This window comes from Nestor notabilis, unplaced genomic scaffold (genome assembly GCF_000696875.1).
Source record: "Nestor notabilis isolate BGI_N333 unplaced genomic scaffold, ASM69687v1 scaffold11689, whole genome shotgun sequence".
NCBI lineage: Eukaryota > Metazoa > Chordata > Aves > Psittaciformes > Psittacidae > Nestor > Nestor notabilis.
The window spans coordinates 32,348-54,156 of NW_009943327.1; the positions used below are offsets into that span (position 1 = coordinate 32,348).

Consider the following 21,809-nt stretch of genomic DNA (forward strand, 5'->3'; position numbering starts at 1 on the left):
TATATGACAGTTACTGTAGAGGCAGTAGTTTTACTAACCTCTGAGGAGGGAAGTTGCCAGACTGGGGAAGTGAGATAAGAGGGCAGGAAAAGGGAGATGACAGTCCAAAAGGGTTTAACTTGTTAAAATCCAGGCCTTGAGAAAAGCTTCCGGAAAAACTAAGCTGGGCAATTTATCCTAATAGCCAATGGCAATTGGAAAGAGTTATGTCTGGTTTTCCTCACAGAAATGTTTGCTGTGAGAAACCCTTTATTTTCTGCAAAGAACCTTGTATTTTCTATCAGGATATAGCTCCGTTTGATGAAACTGTTTCATGTTTATTTGCCTAGAAGATACCTTTTTTGTAAAGACTCAGAGCTCCAGAGCTCTCCTGTAGTTGGAGAGGATAAAGAACTTTGTCGAAGGTCTGATGCCCTTCAGAAGTACCAAATTACGGCAAGTGGTGGGTCTTTGCCGTTCTCTTTCTTCCACAGTTCAGCTGTTGAGAGCAGACATTTGTCTGAGAAATCCCTTCCTGCCATAGGAAAAATGACAGGTCTTTGGTGCCTGAGAGAAGAATAGCAGTTTTGAAACCTTTTCCATTGCGATACGGCTAGTGTCTGCTGTGCTGCTGTTCAGCACTCTGACTGCTATGTGAAATGGCAAGCTTAGTGCAGCCTGCTTGGTTCTTGACAGCATCTGCTAAGCTGGCATCTATTTTGCGACTGTTGGTGCTATTCTTTGTCCACACACTACTGTAGCAATAGCTTTTGGCTCTATTTTGACAAATCCTTCTTCAGTTATGAAGGGGATAGCTTGCTTTCTTCGAAAATGTCTTCTCGCATCACCACCTTGCTCTTTTAATCTTACAGTATTTAAGAAAGCCAAGCAATCTGACAAACTACTTTGCTGCTTCTGATGTGCTTTTTGCTTTTGTTTCTACTTTCAACATTTAACTTTTGATTTTAGCTGTAACTGTCATATGTATTCTCTAGCATTGAAGTGTTTTTCCCCTAGACAGTACTTTCAATAAAAGTGCCTTTTAATATAAAAATACTTTTTTCTCTTTCAGTGGTGAGTCAGAATGTTTTTTCCACTTTGAAATGGGATTTTTATTTTTTTTAAATCTTTAGTATCTTCTAATTCCTTGGCAATTCACTTGTAGTTGTTTTTACATTAAACATTCAAAGCACTGGCATTAATGTGCGACAGTGTTCTGTATTTCTTTTGTGACCAAAAGCCACCAGGGAGAATGAAACTAGTAGCGAGTAATCCTCAGAAACACTTTGAGTTAATTTGCTCCATGCTCACAGGAGTATTGGCAATTCCTTTTTTATGTCTTTTAGAAAGAAATCAAAGAATCAATTAAGGAAGACCTATGCTGTACTAATTAACCCTTATTTCATGGTATAGAGCTATTAAACAGAACTAAGTTTTTAGTGGAGTTCACAAACACATATAGGATGATGTGGCATACTCGTGGAAGTATCAGTCCTGATTTTGCTGTCATCATCATTTATTGCATCACTTAAGAAGAATTTTAGATATGTGTAAGGGAATCATGGGAAATTGGAGAAATTTTCCACATACTTCATGCAGAAGGTCTTTCTGACCTACTGTGGTTACTTTTCTTATGTGCATATAAAGCTGTGCAGGTAATGGTGGCACTGAATGGACTAAGAATCCTCAAATGCCACTGTCTTAGGAGGTAATCTTTGCCAAAACAATTAGGCAACCATTTGAGTTGCTTGGAAATTTACTGATGAAATAGCCTTTTGCTGAAATTTGTCAGCATGGTGAAATTGAAATGTTTTGCAGATACAGACTGACTTCTGACAAAATTCTGATAGAACCTAAGCAGAGCTGTTGCTTCTGGGCAGGTCTTTGATTTGATTGCTTTACTGGTAACTCACCTACTTGGCAGGTTACTGTGATGCTGAGGTTTCTATGGTGTATTGTTCATTCTGCTTTTCTGACAACACTCCACGAAGCTTTCTTTGTGAAATAAGCTAGGGCAAAGACTTCATTCTGTTGTGAAGAACTTAGAAATCATGATTATTTGTCTTAGTTCCGAACCAGACTGAAAAGATTAAAATCCTCATACTAACAGCTTCTGTCCGCTTGGTCCCTGTGTGTCATGCAGGCAAAGCAAGCCAGGATCATTACTCTTTCCTTGTGCAAAAGTTCATGGACTCTTGCTGAATTGCTGATACATGCACTGGTTTGCCAAGTGAAAACTGTAAGCAAATGTTATCTTTGCTTCGCTACTTTTTTTAGCGTAAGTTTTGTCATTGATACGTTAGTTTGTCATCTTCCTTCTTTTCCTGTTTGCTACCATATGCATTCAAATTTTGATACATTAAAAACCCTTGTGTGATATTAATGTACAGATGCTAAAACAGGAAAATTCATCTGGAGTAATTTTTTGTAGTTGTTTCTTTTATGAGCAGTTGTTCTGTTGTTGTTCTGGACTGCACCATAAATGTGATGTGGTCGAAGGAAGGGATTCTACCCCTCTACTCCACTCTTGTGAGACCCCACTTGGAATAGTGCATACAGTTCTGGTGTCCCCAACTTAAGAATGACACAGAGCTGTTCAAGCAAGTCCAGAGGAGGACCAGAAGGATGATAAAGGGGCTGCAGCACCTCCCATACGAAGGCAGGAGAAGCATCCTCATAGCAGCCTTCCATTATCTGAAGGTGGCCTACAAGGATGCCAGGGAGGGACTCTTCATCAGGGACTGTAGTGATGGTACAAAGAGTAATGTGTTTAAACTGAAAAAGGGAAGATTCAGGTTGGATATGAGGAAGAAGTTCTTTAGTATGAGAGTGGTGAGGTGTTGGAACAGGCTGTTGAAGGAAGTTGTGAATGCTGCATTCCTGGCAGTATTCAAGGCCTTGAGCAACCTGGTCTAGTGGAAGGTATCCCTGCCTCTGGCAGCATGGTTGGAACTAGATGGGCCTACGGTCCTTTCCCATCATAACCATTCTATGATTCTATGTGTTAGTGGCTTTACCTCGTGGCAGGGCAACTTTTAGATCCTCTAAAGGCAAAGCATGTCAGAAAAAGATCATAAAATCTGGAGACTTACTTCCCCCCCCCCCCCAAATCTTGAAATATGCTTTAAGACAATATCTTTATATTTTTGTGAAAGCTATTTTTAAAGTCTGAATAAATATTGCCAGGAAACGACAAAGAGTTTTCTTAGTGCAGAAGATGATGCATTTGAATCACAGATTAACTTTATGTGTAAACTTGCAGTCTCTTGTATAAGCATGGAAAAGGTTATCAGATTTTCCAGATTGCTTAGTATTTTTAAAGGTGTTGTGGAATCCTTTGAAAAAGTTAGTTAGAAGAATGTTTTCTCATAAATATGCGGTAGGAAGATGTGAATCTGTCGCTGTGAATTTTTTGTGAAATACTAGTGAATATAGAGTGTTCTGACTGAACAGAGACTTCAGAATCTCTTGTGGTTCCATTAAGGAGCAGTGGCATTTCTGCACATGCTGATGTTTTGAAAATACAGTACTTTACTGCCTGTCAAAGCAGTATGAGCATTTGGTTCCTTGAATTTAGTATATTTCGGTGTTTAAAAAAAAAACCTACCAAAACCAACTACATACATAAAGGAAATCATCAGACCAGATTTGCAAGGAATACTGCCTGTTATATGCAGAATACAGACACTGTTGTTACCTTTTTAAGATTTTAAACTTTTCATAGCATAAGAGGTCATGCTCGGTGCATGTTATGAGAAAGTTTAGTTGTGGTCTGTTTGTCACTATTCAAACTGAACGGGGAAGACTATAATTAAATATTAAGTAGACCGTTGAGTGGTGCACTTTGACACCCCTGAGGGACCAGATGCCATCCAGAGAGACTTGGACAGGCTCAAGAGGTGGGCCCATGTGAACCTCATGAAGTTCAACAAGGCCAACTGCAGGATACCGCACCTGGGTTGGGGCAGCCCCTGGTATTGATACAGGCTGAGGGATGAAGGGATTGAGGGTACCTCTGAGGAAAAGGACTTGGGGGTACTGGTGGGTGAAGGATTGGACATGAGCTGGCAGTGTGCGCCTGCAGCCCAGAAGGCCAATTGTATCCTGGGCTGCATGCAAAGGAGCGTGGCAGCAGGTCAAGGGAGATGATTCTGCTCCTCCGCTCTGCTCTGGTGAGACCCCATGTGGAGTGCTGCGTCCAGCTCTGGAGTCCTCAGCACAGGAATGACATGGACCCATTGGAGAGGAGCCAGAGAGGGGCTACAGAAATGATCAGAGGGCTGAAGCACTTCTCCTATGAGGATATGCCATGGGAGTTGGGGTTGTTCAGCCTGGAGAAGAGAAGACTCCAGGGAGACCTTATTGGAGCCTTTCAGTTCTTAAAAGGGGCCTATAAGAAAGATGGGGAGAGGCTTTTTAGCAATGGCCTGCTGTGACAGGACGAGGGGTGCTGGTTTTAAACTGAAAGAAGGGAGATTCAGGCCAGATGTGAGGAAGAAATTCTTTACAATGTAGGTGGTAGAATACTGGCACAGGTTGCCCAGAATGGCCTGCTGTGACAGGACGAGGGGTGCTGGTTTTAAACTGAAAGAAGGGAGATTCAGGCCAGATGTGAGGAAGAAATTCTTTACAATGTAGGTGGTAGAATACTGGCACAGGTTGCCCAGAGAGGTGGTGGATGCACCATCCCTGGAGACATTCACAGCCAGGTTGGATGGTTCTGGGCAACCTGATCTAGTTGAAGACATACCTGCTCATTGCAGGGGCATTGGGCTGGATGACCTTTGAAGGTCCCTTCCAGCCCAAACTCTTCCATGATTCTGTGTTTCTATATTAAGTGCAAACCAACCAAACTAACAAAAACAATTGCAAGTGGGAAGCTGACTGTCTTTTCTTCATAGTTTAATCTTGGTTTAGAAATAAAAAATTTATTTTGGATGAGTTTCATTAGACTCTAATTTGTTTTGGAATTGGACATCCAGGAATGTTCCAGGTAACATTCTTTGCAACTCTGCTTTTAAAAGACCAAGTTGTGTCAGATGAGACTTAGTCAGTCTAAAAGTATGTAAACTGAATAGTTTTATAAGGTCTTGATGCGGATCCTATAAATAGGTATGTCTGTAAATATGTGCAGAAGAAAAAGTGGTTGACTAGAAAAAAAGAAAAATATATTAGGATAACCACTGTGAGCTTGTTTGGCTTGAGTTTTTCATCTCCAAATTTCTATGCTTTTTGACCAGAGCTATGAGCTGCTCTTTCGTAAGCAAGCAACCATTTTTCTGTTTGTCATGCGAAGAAGGATAGGCTTGGTATTAGGCTGCTTTATCCAATTTTTGTGTTTGAAAATGCAAGCTGCAGTGTCACCGAGCTTATTCAAAATGCTAGTCAGAGAGTAGAAGTGCCTTGAGTTCTTAAGGTGGTTTGTTCCATTAGTTCATTGGTAGCTGTCTCATACAGCCAATGATGCTATGCAGTTGATCCTGAGTTTTTTTTTTAAAACTGCATAATTAACTACAGTGAGGTAAATCTTCATGCAGCTTCACTCAAAGTCAAGAACCTGTCTGGGAATGATGACTGCAAGGCAGTTCTGGGCATGGAACAGTACTTTAAAAATGGAAAACAATTTACAGTACATAGCAATGCCTCTTGATCTGAAACCTGCGCGAGCAGATGGTGGTTCTGTGCTTTGTTTGATCTGAAGCTCTCAGATCAGTGTGCATGGAATGTGTGCTCAGTAGGTCAGTGATAGACTGCTCTGCCTCAGACAACCCCCTGTTTCTCCTCTGGCACTTTAATACATGTCTGGAAAATTTGAATTGATTGTACTGGACTTTGGATCAGATCTTAATTAGCTGGCTAGACAGCATTTGAAGGAAAATCCCTGGAGATGTATACAAAATACCCTATACAGCTGCCCAAACAAGGCAAAACTGCTTATTTCCATAGCCAGCATTGCAGGGAAAGAAAAGCTGATCGTTGCCATAACAGCCTGACTTCTGAGAGAAGCTGAATTTACTGCTTGTTGAGATAGGTTCCTTTTTCTTAGGGTATTGATGATAGACTCAGTAGACACAGCGTTGAGCTGAGGAAATTGTGTTGATTTCCTTCTCCTGTGTCCTGTCCAGGGAGATTTCTGTTTGAAGAGTCATCAAATACAAAGCTTGCAAAGTCCTCCTAGTTTGAATTCTGCCCCCTTTGAACTTCAGTTGTAACTTTCCCCCCTTTATTTAGTTTTAAAATGCGTTTTTGCTTCTCTATCAGGGCCTCTTCTACACTGGGAGGGTCCCAACAGGGAATGTATCATTTTTTCACTGGTGCAGGAAGTTGCTGTTACGCTTAAGTACTTTCAAGTGATGTTTCTTGAAACCACGGAAATGTTGTGCAAGGAGAGCAAGGGGGGAGTGCGCTGGCCTTCCTGCTGCAAGACAGTTGGTGTTAACTTCCACATGAATTTAAATGAGTGGTGTTCAAATATAATTTAATTATTCTGCCTAAAGGGAGTGTTACTACAGAAAGTGAACACACCATTGTCTCCTTTTGTAATTACCTCTCCATTTCTCTTTTCTTCATGTAATGCCATCAACAGTTTTCTTAAATGGATGCTGTATTCACAGAAAAGAAAAACATGGTGACTGAAGAAAAAAATGAATTGGTAACTATATTTCGGAATGGATTTCATACACCAGCTTCTTGCTAGAACTGAGAAGCAGTCTCAGTACCAAAAATGCATTTTTTAAAAACGTTGGGTTTGGTTTTTTTAAACTTTGTAATTAAAACCCCCTAGATTTAAGAAGTTCTTGGCAAAGATGAGGGGATTTGGGCAAATGAGATTGGGGTGGATCACACAAACACAAATTTAAACTCTTAAACAACAGTGCGTTGTATATTGTTCACAGCCATTAACTTTTCTAATATTAAATATGTGTTTTTACTGCAGAGACATTATGTTCCACCACTGCTCATGCGCCTGCTTTGTCTGAGCTCCTGCGGATACCAGCAGTGAGTGAGTGACTTATTACATGCTTATTTAAAGAGCTTCATCACTCTCATGTTTCATTCAGAGATTTCTCAAGTGATAAAAGGTAATTAACAGTTGGGGATTTATCTGTAGTGTGAGATTGCTCTGGTATTTGAACCTCCCAAATTTAGTTTAAAAATTAGATGTTTAATTTAAAAATCAGGTGTTTGAAGTGGTATAGTTTAAGATCCTAGCCCTGGAGGTTTCCCTAGAAACTCACAACACACCCCTCCCTCCAAGAAAGCGTATGCTGCAGGGCAGGAGGATTATTTGTATCAAAGAGTTTAGATTTTGCAAAGCTGTGGACCCCATGATTCGAATAAAGAAAATGTTCTGAGGGGCCATGAGTGCTCCATATTACATCATGAGGACTGTGCATGTCCTCCACATTATAATGAAATTTCTTGCATAAATGGTGGGTTTCAATCTCATTAATCAGTTTCTTCCTGGTTGACTTAAAAAGAACCATATGAATTAGTGCAGTCTTGTGTGGCTGGTAAAATTAACCATGTGGCTGGTAAAATTAACCCTCAGGTGCACTAGAGAGGTACAGACAGCAACAGAGGGTTGCATGTAAACTTGTTGCATTGTAGGTACTGGTGATGGCAGTTAGAGCAAGACAGGGAAGAGTTCATCTCATCCTATAGAAGCTGTGACTTGAAATATTGTCCAGATTAGGAACATTAAAATAATCCTGTTAGATCAAATCCTCTGTTCATCTGTACCAGAATCAGATCTTTTATAGTTAATAGACTTGATCTCCAAATCAAGATGTTTATATTCCATCCAGATTCTGTTACACATTGTTACATGTGGTACATATGTCATTATAGGGATTACTTTAGTTTTCAGATTTAACCAGCATGTTTCAACTGGACAGGTAAGCACTTAGTGTCTAGAATCCAGTGCGAGGTAATAAATCCTCTAATGGGACTCCCAGCTAGTATCTTTGGTTTTCGTGTCATAATGTCTTCTGTTTTTCAAACTAGAGCTACATAGTAAATCAAAGAGAAACTTAACGTTTAGTAAACCTTCTAAGCTATTCTCTTATCCTCAACTGTTAATGTCCTTCCTGTGTCAGAACAGTACTGTCATTAAATAGGAATATTACAAGCAAACCCGAATACAGTTAGTGAAGAACTATGCCTTACATTTCCTTTAGGCAAATGCTCTGAACAGAACCAAACCGAACAATGGCCTGTCTTACAATGACAAATATGGAAGGTACAGAAACTTCTACTGCCCGTCAGAATGGTGACATCCATGGGAATAGCAGTGCACCCAAGCAGACAGAACCATTGCTTCAAGTATACCTTTATCATTCTCCTGGGAAGACAGGAGGAGATTACCTTCAATTTCCAGCTGGAGAATATGTTGCAGAAGACATCTGTGCTGTTGCCTGTAAAGCCTGTGGTAAGTATATACGTAACAGTTTTCCTAATGAGGGAGTGAAATCTAACTTAATGCAAGAAAGTTTTTAATAATCCAGAGCCCATTAAAGTGGTGGCATTTTAACTGAAATGCTAACCTCTTTGTTCTTCCAGAAGTAATTACCACCAGGTTGCAAACTGTTCCTGTTGGAGAGGTTGTAACACTGAGATTATAATTGTGTAATTGATGTATTTTTGAAATAATTTGAGAGTATACTATCCTTTACCTTGAAGTCTTCTTTCATTTAACTGACATATAGTTTGGATAGTTAAATCACAGCAGGAGCTGGAAATAATTTGAATTGCTTTCTGATGCAACCCTACAAAACAGATTGGCCCTGGAAATTATGCATTTATTGTATGTTATACATGTTTAATCACTTTGCACATGGAAACTGTTCTATTAGATATGACTGCTTATGTGTAACTGTTTGAAAACAAAGTGAGTAAATGACAGGACGATATATTTGAAATAAATAATCATGTTTATATGTAAGAATGCCTTAGAATTGTTACATATACTCAGAGATTAACATGAGCATGTGCTGAGACCCAGAGTAAAAATACTTCAAGCATGCATTTTGTGCATGCATCTTTCTTTCGTTGCAAAAGTACATTGAATTTGTGAATAAAAAATTAATTCCAATAAACTTTGGATTTTAAAGTGACTGTCTTCTTGTTTCTCATGCAAATGTGAACACATATGTGTACACATATCTTTATGTCTTTTTTGGGCTGTCAGTGGTACAAGACTAGATTTGTCTTTCAACTTTCCAAGTGCCACATTTCAGGTGCAAATGAATTTAAAAGAAAGGCTTGTAATTCCGAATCTTTCTTTTATACTGGATTACAAGTATGAAGCTGCTGAGTCTGTATATTTTATTATCTTGAAACTCCTTACACTTGCTATTTTGGGGGAGTTTTGCTATGCTGTTTTTAAATATGCTTTAAATGACTACTTTTGGCGGGGATCTGTCAGTTTTTTCTGTGTGTTGAATGTTTTGTAGTGACTGAGTTTCACGCTGTGAATTGGTAGTTTCACAGACATTCTCCTAGGTTTAAGCCCCATTGTTCTTTGGAGATCTTCAGGCATGGCAGAGTCTGACTAAGATTTGAATATGTGAGTTGCTGTTCATGTAACATGGCAGCTTTAGGCAGATAAGTACATACAGTGAGTTCAGCAGAAGCACTGCCCAGGATTCATTCTTGGAGATCATGAGGAAATAGTGTGGTATTCAGAATTTTCAGGTTCTGAGGTCTGAGTTTGACAGATTGACCTGGGAGTGTTCTTGAAGTTAAGATATCTTTCTGATGGTGATTTGAATGAAGATCTTTCTGGTATCTTCCACTGTATCCCCAAGGTTCCATAGTCTCTTTCCTCCAGTTGAAGAAAAGAAAAAGGGCCTGAGCCATGTATCACACACATAACAAACATGTAAAACCCAATTCCTGCTTATCCACAAATCCAATTAGTCTTGTTTCCCATGACATCATCTGAAGACTTTATACTATATTGCTTGTTTTGTAGGACCTCACCAGTGCTTCTCAAGGATTCTAGCTTTCTGGGGTCCAGTTACTGTTTTGCTGGTATAGCTAATACAAATGCTAAAACTAATTTGTGTGAATAGCACAAGTTGGTTTTGTATTTTGCTATTGTTTCAGCATTCTTCAGCAGAGTTTCTGAAATATATCACCAGTGATTTATACTTGCTTGTATATATAAAATGTTTTATCATTTTGAGCCTTTGTCCTTGTAGAGCTGAGGTAGACAGAGTCCTCTGAAGAGTAATTTGTGCCTGGCAGCTACTATGGCAATATTATACCACCTTTTTTCTCAATGGAATTTATAACTACATTTTTTTCTAAATTGGTGGAAAAGGCTGAAATGGCTGCAGGTTTAAATTTATGCCATGTTCTTGAAAATCTTAATAAATTAGTAGCAAAGTATGCAGAGCTAGTGACTTTAACGTTTTAATAGCAAGCTGCAAAACGTTTTGGTGAAGTTGAAGCAGCATAGTTTTGGTTAGCGTATTGCATTTCTGCTATGGCCTGTCCTGCTAGCGTATAGGAACCTAAATTTCTGTAGGGTATATCTGAATTTATTTGTTCTGATTTCCCCTTATGTTAGGATCGTTAAACCGTTGAAATATTAACTTCAAAGGAGCTAGAATCCCAAGAGGGAACCAGTTTGATAATCCTGAGTGGGTTGCTAAGTTACAGACAGTTAAACCATTGAATTTCTTGACTTTTGTGTTTGGTTCTGTTTATTTTGTTTTATTTTGGTTTTTAATGTTGGTATCCTGAACCTCCACCTAGGAACGTTTTAATTCTCACCCATCTAAGTTGCAAATAGATTGGAAGTTCCCTTGTACTTCCTTGAACACTGCTGGTGCCTCCTGGAAGCCCGTAAGATAGCAGAGAATCTTTGATTATGCTGAAGTAAAAGTACTGTTTCAAAACATTTAATGTGACTAAACAGTGGCAGTGTCTGCAGTCAGTTAAACTCAAGGAAGTGACTGTTACATAATATGATGGTATGCAGTACTTTTTGCTTGTATGGCTCAGTACCTGAGGTTGCTTCTTAGTAGCTAGATAGTTTTAGACATATTTGTCCTTAACATGCTGAATTGCCCCAATTCACATGTCTCAGAATTATCTGTGATTATAACTCTCCCCACTGTAGGTTTTGGGGGATTTTTGGGTTTGGGGATTTTGGGGTTGGGGGTGGGGTGTTGTGTTGTTGTTTGGGTTTTTTTCTCTTTTCTGAAGTGTTAGTCTTTATTGAAAATCCGCAGTCGCACGCCATGCCACCCGTACCCTCCTGCGCCCCAGCCCCCCACGGTGAGGGATGAACGCTTGAGCAGTTCTGTTTTGCCAGGAAAGGAAACCTGTCCTTTGATTAACTGTTCAGAAAACATTTTGCTGACAGGATAGAGACTGTGAATGTGGTGCCAGAGTTTGGTAAGCCTCCAGTTTGCGTGACAGATAGGGCAAGATACTATTTTTTTGTAAGAAAAGCTAAGCAATTTTCCATCTGCTCTGTACAAGACTTTCTAAGTTTTAGATAGTTTACTTGACAGTTGTGTGAGAACTGACTGATATTTGTATTGGACTTTAAAAATCGGAGAATTTTTAAAAATTGTCTTTACTCATTAACTCCATGCAGCTAATTGCTTTCATCTGTATATGTCTAGTGACTTACTATATGCTTGAATTAACAGTTTAGTAAGAAGTATTTCTACTGTAGACTGCATGTGGCTTCCACATTTCATAGTGATGTCATGGCTTTTGTGATTCACAGTTTCTGGGTTTTAAGTTTTCTTTACAGAAGGATGTTGCCTAATGAAAACATACTATATGGGTGAAAGGGTACCTAATGCCAGCAAAGGAGGAAATAGAGAAAAACTGTATTTCCTTAGCAGCTTACCCTGGTAAATGTAGTAGTGTGACTTGTCTGAATGTGGACATCTAAAATCATAATGCGGAAAGGAAGAAACTACTATGCAAATAATTCTTTTTTTAGGCTTAAGGTAGAAGTTTGAGGACTAAAATTCTTCTGCCTTACAGCCTTGCATGATGTTACTTGGCAGTCTGTATAGTACTGTGAGGCTCCTTTACTTCACCTTATATACAAAATAAAGTACGTGCCAAGAGATAGTCATGTTTACACCTTTGCAATAGTCCAGAAAGTTTATTTAATAGCCCTTGCTGGAGAAGTTGAAGTGGAGAACAGTTCTGCTTTAGTATGTCTGAGTCACTGTCTTCTCTCCTAATTGATCACTGATTTATTTGATAGCATGGCTAGTGCAGGGCAGAAATCCGGGGGAGTTTTTTTAGTACCTATTGTGAACAGCTTTTCTGATTCTACATGTGTTGAAAATACATTTCTCAGAACTTTTCACTACTGTTGACATGTCTAGGCTTCATCAGAAGACTTTGATTCCCCACCTCCACATCCACCCCCAGTCTTTTGGTTTTCATTGTTTCTGGAGAAAACACTTAAATACTGAAATTACCTTTTGCTTGAAAAGTCCCTGCAATTAATAATGCTGGTGAGATTTACATGAAATAAGAATTTTTAGTGCCTCTGCTTTTGTCTGATTTTTGTGGAGCACTTTCAAGCAAAGATAAACCTTTGCTTTGGTAAAGCAAAGGGGGTTTGCTTTACTTGTATAATCCTTGAACTTTTTCAAGTGCATCAATATTCTGGCACAAATGCCTAATTCTTAAGAGGAGAAAAAGAGAAGAACAAAAATATACTACTTTTCTTGAAAAACATGTGTAATCTCTATGTCACTGAGCACTGGCAATGGAAAGTACAAGTCACCATTCAGAATAATAAATTTTAAAATGTGACGGATAGATGAGTGCACAGTTTGCTCTTCACACGTAAGACAGTGAAACAGACTTTTTGGATTATTTTTTTTTTTAATCCCAAAATTTCTGATTTTCAGGAGGAATTCCAAAGTCAGGTTCTTCACTCAGTTGAAGTTTCAGAATAGCAATGATGTGATCTGGATTGAAAAATCTATGGGTTTCTTTGGTTTTGCTCAGGTTTTTTTAGAGGTTGGGTGGTTATGTCTGTAATGTATTTTGTGAAATATGGCAGCTTAACATTTGAATTTAAGAATATGACTTGAAATTTTGTTCTTCTTCAGTATGCTTATGTGGAATTGTTAATAGGGGAAATGCGTTAATAAGACTAGGTAAATACTCAGCATTGTCTTGAATGGTGTTTAGCATCTGGCTAGAATCCTGAAATAGGCTGATGATTCACATGCATTGCTCTATAATTGATCTGAAATTATTTGGGATGCAGAAACCATACAGCCTTAAATCTGCAAGGTCAGTTTTTACTGCTTTATAGACAGCTGATCTTCAATGTAATCTAGTTGATCCAGATATGATCACTTCACACATCAAATGACAACCATGTTTGGTTGCATAGTATAGATTTCTTTTTAACTCCGTAAAATTGAGTTAATTTAGTATGTCTTCCAACTCTGATGGATCAAATACGTTCTACTGCACCATAAAGTTGCAACATCTACATTTACAGCTAATTCTTCAATTACTTAATCACCTCAGGGTTATTCCTTTGGGGGTTTTGTTTAGTTTTGGTTTCTGTTCTGTTACTTTAAACTTTTCCATTTCTGCATTTTCCTGTAAGTCTGACTCCTTTTCATAGAAAGTCATGTGTTAGGACCTGTAGTTCTGGAATATTTCGGCAAGCTTTAGTTTAAACAAGTATCAGATGATAAGCTTGTAGATTTCAGCACTTTAACCTGACATCTGTACAATAGACCTCTTGTTCTTAGCCCTCTTTAATGGCTCCCTACAGAGACAAACCCCTTTTTGTAAAGAATTTAAGCTAGTTGTTATTCAAGACTGAATTACTTTCTGTTCCACAAGCTTATGCAGTTTTATATGTGGCACTGATTAGTTGTTTCTAACTGACTGTCTTACATGCACTTCAGATGTGATGAAAGAAATTTGGATCTGCCCCTTTTGGTAGGTGTTCAGAATAGAAATAAAGAAATGAGGCTGGTGGTGTTTTTTTTTTTTTTTCCCTTGCAGGTTTCTTGTGCGAATTTCAATGATTTCATTCTAAGTCTTTGAGCAGGGTCATGGGTACTTTGCCTTTTCCCAGAATTCTTTTGCCTCTTAATGTGTCTTAAGTTACTTTTGTTGTCTTTGTCTGGGTCTTTTTTCGGTATTTTTTTGTCTGTGATGTAAATGTAGTTTTCTTTCATTTTGACCTACTATGACTTTCACACTGCAATTTTCATCCTGCTCTCTGACCTCTAGACCTGTATATCTTCATGTCTTCAAAATGTTTGTCAGTAGTTGAAGTCATCCTTTTGTGCTTTGAGTTCACAGGTATTTAAATGGTTTTCCAAATCATAGCACTAGCATCGCATAGTACAGTGCTGCAGCATCTGCCTTACATTAGGCTGTAGTTTCAGCTGGGAGCCAGAAAAGCCAAATTAAAATTCTCATGCTGCTGAAGAGTCAGTTCTCAACTGATTTCCATTAGTTTGTGATTAAATAGGATCCTTATCAAAACAATCAAATTGTTGAGATGGAAAAAAAGATATTTTCCAATTTTAATTAACAATATATGTTTGGTTTTGGTCTCAACTGAGCTACTGAAATATAAATGGAAGGTGGTTGTCCTAGTCACAGTGACTTTCTTTGTGTTGTTTTATTTCTAATTTTTCATCAGTCTAAAATCTTAAAATCAGTGCCTAGATCTGGTTTAGGAAAAAGGCGATGTGCTGTTCTTAGCTGACTAATCTGAGAGGCAAAGAAGCCATCATATAGATGCCATACAGAGAAAATCCTGTAACCTAACAATGAGGTATAGGATAACAGGTGTACAGAATCTACAGAGAACTTAAAGGAAGAATGAGAAAGCAAACCAGCAAAAACAGTCTGCAGGATGATTACAATGCTGTTGACAGTGATGGACTAGTGCAGTGAATAGCTGGAGAACATACACCCTTTATTTATCCATCTATCTATCTATCTATTTATATAAAGTTGATTGTTTTTGAAGGGAGTTTCCTATGTTTGCTTCTCTGTTTTTTGTTTAGGTATCATGCCAGTGTATCATAACATGTTTGCACTCATGAGTGAAACAGAGAGAATGTGGTATCCCCCAAATCACATCTTCCATGTAGATGAAGCCACGAGACTCACCCTAATTTACCGTATAAGGTAATCGAAATCAAATGTTATGCACTTTTCATGGTAAAACAAGACACTGTGAGAAACACAACCAGTAAGATATTTAGTTGAACCGTAATTTCTCCAAGAGGTTGCGGACAGGTTGTTGGTGAGATTGCTGATAATAATCTGGATAAGAGATAGATAAAAGACTCAAAATTATTGAAGTAGGTTTGAATAATGTATTTAATTGATTGCCTATATACTATATGTTTGCCATGTCAGATTGAAAAAACCCAAAAAATACAGCAGATATAAAAATATTATTTTTCTTAATGATACATTTCATCTCCTCTGTGATGGCCTGTTAGAAATTCTGCAATGCAGAGCAATTATCCTGTGTAGTCAGGCAGATGTCTGCAATAGAATAATTTTTCTGTAACCTTTTTCTAACATCCGAAGCTACAGATGCAGTTCTCCTTATGTAGAAGATTTTGTTTACTTGACATAGCATAATGTGGCCTTCAGTGTTTCTTTAGGAGCTGTCTCAAAGGGAACTAGAAGACAGTAACACAGAATTCCCTATATTCAGATTAGTGACCATAGCTTTGCAGAGCTCCTTATTCTTACCAGTACAGCTCGTCACCCTGCTTAAATGCCGTGGTACTTTAAGACACCAGAAACTGTATCCAAAGCCTTCCATTGAGTAGCTGGGGCTTCATACAGGTCCTCCAAAGCCGCCAGCACTAATTACATGTCTATGAGAGTGATTATGTCTGGTGTTGGTAAGCAGAAGTATCTGGTTATTGATGTTTACATAAATATTCCATAACAGGTTTTATTTTCCCCACTGGTATTGCAATGGCACCAGCAGAGCATATCGGTACGGCATTCTTCGTGGTGCAGAAAGCCCTGTTCTTGATGATCTTGTCATGTCTTACCTATTTGCACAGGTATGATTTCCTTGATTATTTTTGTAATGCAGGTTGGTAAATATTGTTAGTATTTATCCCCTTTCATGTATTCTGATAGTAAATATGTGGGTGGTTTTGACAGCTTGAAGCCCTCTTAAAATGAAAACTGCCATGTCATACCGTATATTTGAAGAGATGAAATTCAAATGGCAGTTGTGGGGAGAAGAGTGAGAGCGAATAGCTACTTTCTTGTGCCACTGTCTAGTTTTTCAGTGTGATTTCCATTTTCATTTTGGACTGACACAGTGTAGAAAAGCATCATCCTCACATTGGCCTTTTCAAGATTTGAAACGAAAAGATTTTGAAAACAGTCTTTCTAAGCATGATGGTAGCTGGTATCCGTTATGAACATGTGCAGCTTTTTGTGGGTGAAGGGATTCATTCAGGAGAGTGCAGTCTTAAAAAAAATCAACAAACCAAACTTCCCAAAACACCAAACCAAACAAATAAACAAAAAAACCCACAAACAAAACTACACTCCAAAACCCACTTTTCATGAGCAGCAGTGCTACAGTTTTAACTTGCATTCTTGCATTCTTCTTTCTCAGTGGCGAGCTGATTTTTTGGACGGATGGGTACAGATGCCTGTTACTCACGAAACACAAGAAGAATGCCTTGGAATGGCTGTTCTGGATATGATGAGAGTGGCAAAAGAAAAGGACCAAACCCCACTGGCTATTTACAATTCAGTCAGGTGACTCCAAACTTCGTAATTGTATTACACCAGTCTGATATCTAAACCCAAAGTTTTTGCACATTAGCATCTGGGTGTGGATGTTCAGCTGTTGGCAATTGATTTATTCTAGCATACTAACTCCGTAAATTTAGCTGTAGTGTAAGCTAGAAATTATTAGAAAGATTGTATCACAGTGGCCATTTGTGGTTTTGGGTACATGGATTTGGTTCTCAATGAGAGGTAAGGCAGCAGCTACTTAAATGTACGTAGTAATTTGTGTTGGGAGAGACCTCTGGTCTGGATCCAACCCCCTGTTCAGATCATGACCAACTCCAAAGTTAGGTGAAGTTACTCAGGATGTTGTCCATTCAAGTTCTGAAAATGTTCAGGGGTGGAGATTCCACCATGTCTGTGTCTAGCTTTGTCCTTTGTACTATCAGCCTCACTGGGGAGGATTTTCTCTGTATCTAATCAGTCTTCTCTGTGATACCAATGATCCTCTGTAGCCTTGTGTCCTTTCACTGTGCATGTCTGAGTGGTCTAATTCAGTCTGTTCCATATCCATCTGTTAGTTGAAGACAAACAGTAGAACACCTTACTTGAGCCTTCTTTTCTCCAAGGTGAACAAACCAAGCTCTCTTAGCTCTCTTGTGCCTCTTCTGTCATGCCATGAGCTGCAGGCTCTTAAGCGTCTTGGGCTGATCTCTGCTACACTTGAATGAGTTTATCAATTCCCATTGGTTTATCAACCTAATTGGTTTCTACTCATCTGCGTTAATTCTGTCCTTGCTTAATCTTAATGCTTAATGTTTGTCTTTTAATGAAAGCTAGCAGAAGGAGTAAAAAAGAATGCGACAACAAATTGTCCAGCTTACTGTTTTGCCCCCTGATAGAGAATATGGACTGAGATATAGGAACTTCAGTGAGAACCAGCCACAGTGTTGTATTTTACCACTTACATTTTCAGTCAGAAAATCTGTTCTTTATCGATGTAGTTGCCTCTACCTCGGCAGTATCCTCTTCCAACTTCTACACCAAACAAAGCGACTGTTTAACTTCTGCTGCCTTAGCTCAAAACTTCAGTAATGACTATAAAAGATGTGTCTGGATTTATGGAAAATGCATTATGTAATATATGTTGAACTGAGTGATGGGGGAAAATATGGAAAATTGAAGAAGAGACAGGGCTGTATCTGAAATAACATACTAAAGATTGAAGAAAGGATCCTTATTATCCTACAGTTTAAAAAATAAGGTTACATTTAGAGGGAAAACTATTTTCATGATGACTTGTTTATCACAGAACTAAATTATCATTGCTGGATTTAATGGATAAAATTAGTAGATTTTTTTGCTGGTTATGTATTCACAGCTACAAAATGTTTTTGCCTAAATGTGTGCGAGCAAAAATCCAAGACTACCACATTTTGACGCGAAAAAGAATAAGGTACAGGTTCCGCAAATTTATACAACAGTTTGGCCAATGCAAAGCTACTGCCAGAAACTTGAAACTTAAGTATCTTATAAATCTGGAAACCCTTCAGTCTGCCTTCTATTCAGAGGTTTTTGAAGTAAAGGAACCTGGTGGAGATCCTTCTGGAGAGGAAAGTTTTGCAACCATTGTAATAACTGGAAATGGTGGAATTCAGTGCTCAAGAGGAAAACTTAAAGACCATGAGACACTGGCAGAGCAGGTAATTTCTGTTATTATTTTAATAATTGTGCAGTTTATCATGTAACAGTGATTAGCTTATGTTAGAAGTTCTGATTTTACCCTAGGTAAATTTGGTAGGTAAATTTTACTTCACAGTGTTCATATCATTTCTGTATGGCTGAGGATGACAGAAATGTATTGACTTAAACAGTTCAGAATTCTAAAATTATTTTTTTGTTGAAGTATTAGAAGAAAGCCAGTACTTGAACATGTAATACTTCTGTGCTTGAGAAATGAGAGCTGCTGTGTTAGACCTTCATTACTGTAAAAAAATCAATGTGGAAAAGTAATGACCCTGCCCCCAGTTGTAGGTAAAATGTACAAATACCTCAAATTCTCTTTGCAGTGTTTTAAGGACTCCAAAACCAGGTAGATTTCACTATACTCAGACTTCTATCAATGTTGGAGCTCATAAATTTAAAGTGATATTTCTGTGACTGCAGGGTCCATATACTCTTTGTTTGGGAATTAGATGCTAAATGGTTCCAGTAAGTGCTAGTAAGCATGTGCTGTTGCATTTTTATTTTTCAATATTATTTCTTTTCTGTGTGATTTCCCAGGATAACTCTTTGTTTTGTCACATTTACCAGAATTTGATAGAAACTTACAGCAGTATACACTGAGAATGTGGGGATTTTCCAGAAGTAGAATTAGAGCCAAAGTGGAGCACATGTCAGTTTTCCAAAATAATTCCATCCATTAGGTTCTTAGTTTTGATGCATAATACGTAGCAGTCAAGACCAGTCTACAAAAGGTTGTATTCTTACAGTGTGCTGTAATAATTTGTAAAACTATTTTGGTTTTTTTTTTAATATTTACCAAAAAAAGAAAGTCTGGTTACATACCCTGGTTTTAAGTGTGTTCTTAGAATATTTGTAGATTCACATTAAGTCTAGTTACTTCATTCGTAACTGTCATGTATCAGGCCTCTGCCTTTCCTAATCTGCCTGTAAGTACCAGTTGCTCTGGCAGGAGCTAACATAAAATGATATTGCAATTTCTCGGTTAGGTGTACAAAATTTGTGCATACTATGCTGTTTGGGCCTTGCACTCAAGCTTTTAGTAGTGTTTAAACTGATCGTATTTCCTGTAAAGATTGCCAAATTATTTTTTCATAGTACTGTTATCATCACACTTACTGACAGACACAGTGTAGGCTGCATATATTTTCTCTGGTACAGAAACGGTTTATAAATTTAGTTATGGAAACTTAGTAAATGGCTGTTTGTAAATGTGGTCATAACTCTGGTTTCAGCAAACTGTACTGATGAATCTTTATTAAGATACTGAATTGAAACAAAATTTTTGTTTTTTTGAAGGCGGGAATGATACATGTGGGGTTAGATTGTGAAGATATTTGTTTTGCCAGTTCACATTTCCAACCATCAGATGAACAAACAGTGCTTCAGGGACTTCAGTGCATTTGAGCTTATTTATTTTAGCTGATACCCACTGAGTCTTACAGCCTTGATTATTACACCTGTTTATTAGGGTATGCTTGCAGCCATATAAATGGGGTATTCTGACTTGAATAAAATATATTTGCTTTGGAAAATAGTTTTAAATAGATAAATCTACCTTTATTTAAGGATTTTACTTAGCACCTGAAGTACTACTGAAAGCAAAACGAAGTGTGCTTTATATGACATTGTAATTTGACTTGTGAAAGACTGAAGGAAGTGGTACAAAATAGTATAGTATAAAAACTACCTGAACTTGCTATCAAAGGAAAGTATGTTTTGGATTTCACATATAATTAGGATCAGTGCTTCAAGTTACCTAGTCAGTGATGACCATGGCTGTACCCTTTCTTCATTCAGACTACATCCATCTCTTTGGTAGCAGATTTTGCAGCTTTTATCACTCTGAACAAAGGCATGACATTTTGGATTGTTAGTAGGCTTTGTATACCTCTTTAATCAGGATGCTAATAATGAGTTCTCAATTTCAATTGTTAATCCTCACAAAATACTACAGAGCAAATAGAAATATCTACAATTTAAAAAACCAAACAAACCAAACCACAAACAAACAAAACCAACCAAACAAAAAACCCAACACCCAAATAAAACAAACCCACCCATATATGGATATTTCCATTCACAGTTCCTGGATCTTTGTGCATTTTTTTAATTGATGCTCCTAGTGATGGTCCTGTAAATGAAAAAAATGCTTTCTTTATCTGTAACGGCATATTTAAGGATTTACTGTTCTTTGATGGAAGCTTCCAACTTCAGAGATGTAGGAATTTGCTGAAAATAGGTGGGGTTTTAGTTGCATTTCATGTTATGACTGACATTGTATAACCAATATTTATTGCAGGATTTACAAACATACTGTGATTTTCCTGATATTATTGATGTCAGCATTAAACAAGCAAGCCAAGAAGGCTCCAGTGAGAGAAGAATTGTCACTATTCACAAACAGGACAGCAAGAATCTGGTCAGTTTACTTTGCTTGCTGTTTTTTCAAATAGATGTTGCTTTGAACAGGCTGTGTGGTTGCTGTGATATTTATTACCATAGGATCATAAAATGGTTTGGGCTGGAAGGGACTTCTAAAGATCCTCTAGTTCCAACCCTCCTGCCATCAGCAGGGATACCTTCCACTGGTCCCAGTTGCTCAAAGCCCCATCCAACCTGGCCTTGAACACTGCCAGGGATGGGGCAGTCACAGCTTTTCTGGGCAACCTGCACCAGTGTCTCAGCACCCTCACAGTGAATACTTCTTCCTAATGCCTAATTTAAATCTTCCCTATTTCAGTTTAAAGACATTCCCCCTTGTCCTATCCCTGTATGCCCTTCCAAAAAGGTCCTTTCCAAATTTCTTGTAGGTACTGGTGTTTATAGTATTGTATAACCAATTACCATGATGTAAAACTAAATGGATTTCAGCAGCATAGAGGTTTATCAGAACACCAGAGGTTTTTTGCATTCAAAGCTCTGTGCATGGAATAATACAGAAATAGATGTTTTTAGCTGAGGGTAATTTCTGATACAGAGGTTGGTTCTTTTCTTTATTGAAGTCTTAAACCCAAGTCTGGGGGTTTTCCTATCAATCAAATATGCTGCTTCCATGCTGTCATGGTAAGCTGTCTGCTGATGACCAAAACATTGAAAAAGACTTTGAAGTGCTGTCAAGGAATGATGGTACAAAGAAAATGAGTACTGAAACCAAATAAATGTCATTTTTACTGTTTGAAATTCTTTAAAGAATCACGTAATCACAGAATCGTTGGAAGGCACCACCATACACCATCTACTCCAACCTCCCAGCTGCAGTCGGTCACCTGGAGCATATTGCTTCCGGTTGTGACTGGATGGCTCTTGAATATCTCCAGGGAAGGAGA

The 21,809-nt window shown here is 38.2% G+C and overlaps 1 protein-coding gene across 1 annotated transcript; it reads left to right on the top strand.

The window, feature by feature from the left end:
- Positions 1 to 6,914: 6,914 nt before the first annotated feature.
- Positions 6,915 to 20,902, top strand: LOC104411455 (tyrosine-protein kinase JAK2-like; the record flags this gene model as incomplete). The annotated part of the gene is made up of 7 exons (XM_010021875.1): positions 6,915 to 6,982; positions 8,160 to 8,410; positions 15,024 to 15,147; positions 15,932 to 16,049; positions 16,619 to 16,764; positions 18,119 to 18,440; positions 20,783 to 20,902. Coding segments are annotated over exons 2-7 (1,050 nt in total), but the record flags the coding sequence as incomplete, so codon positions are not given.
- Between the last annotated feature and the right edge of the window lie 907 nt (positions 20,903 to 21,809).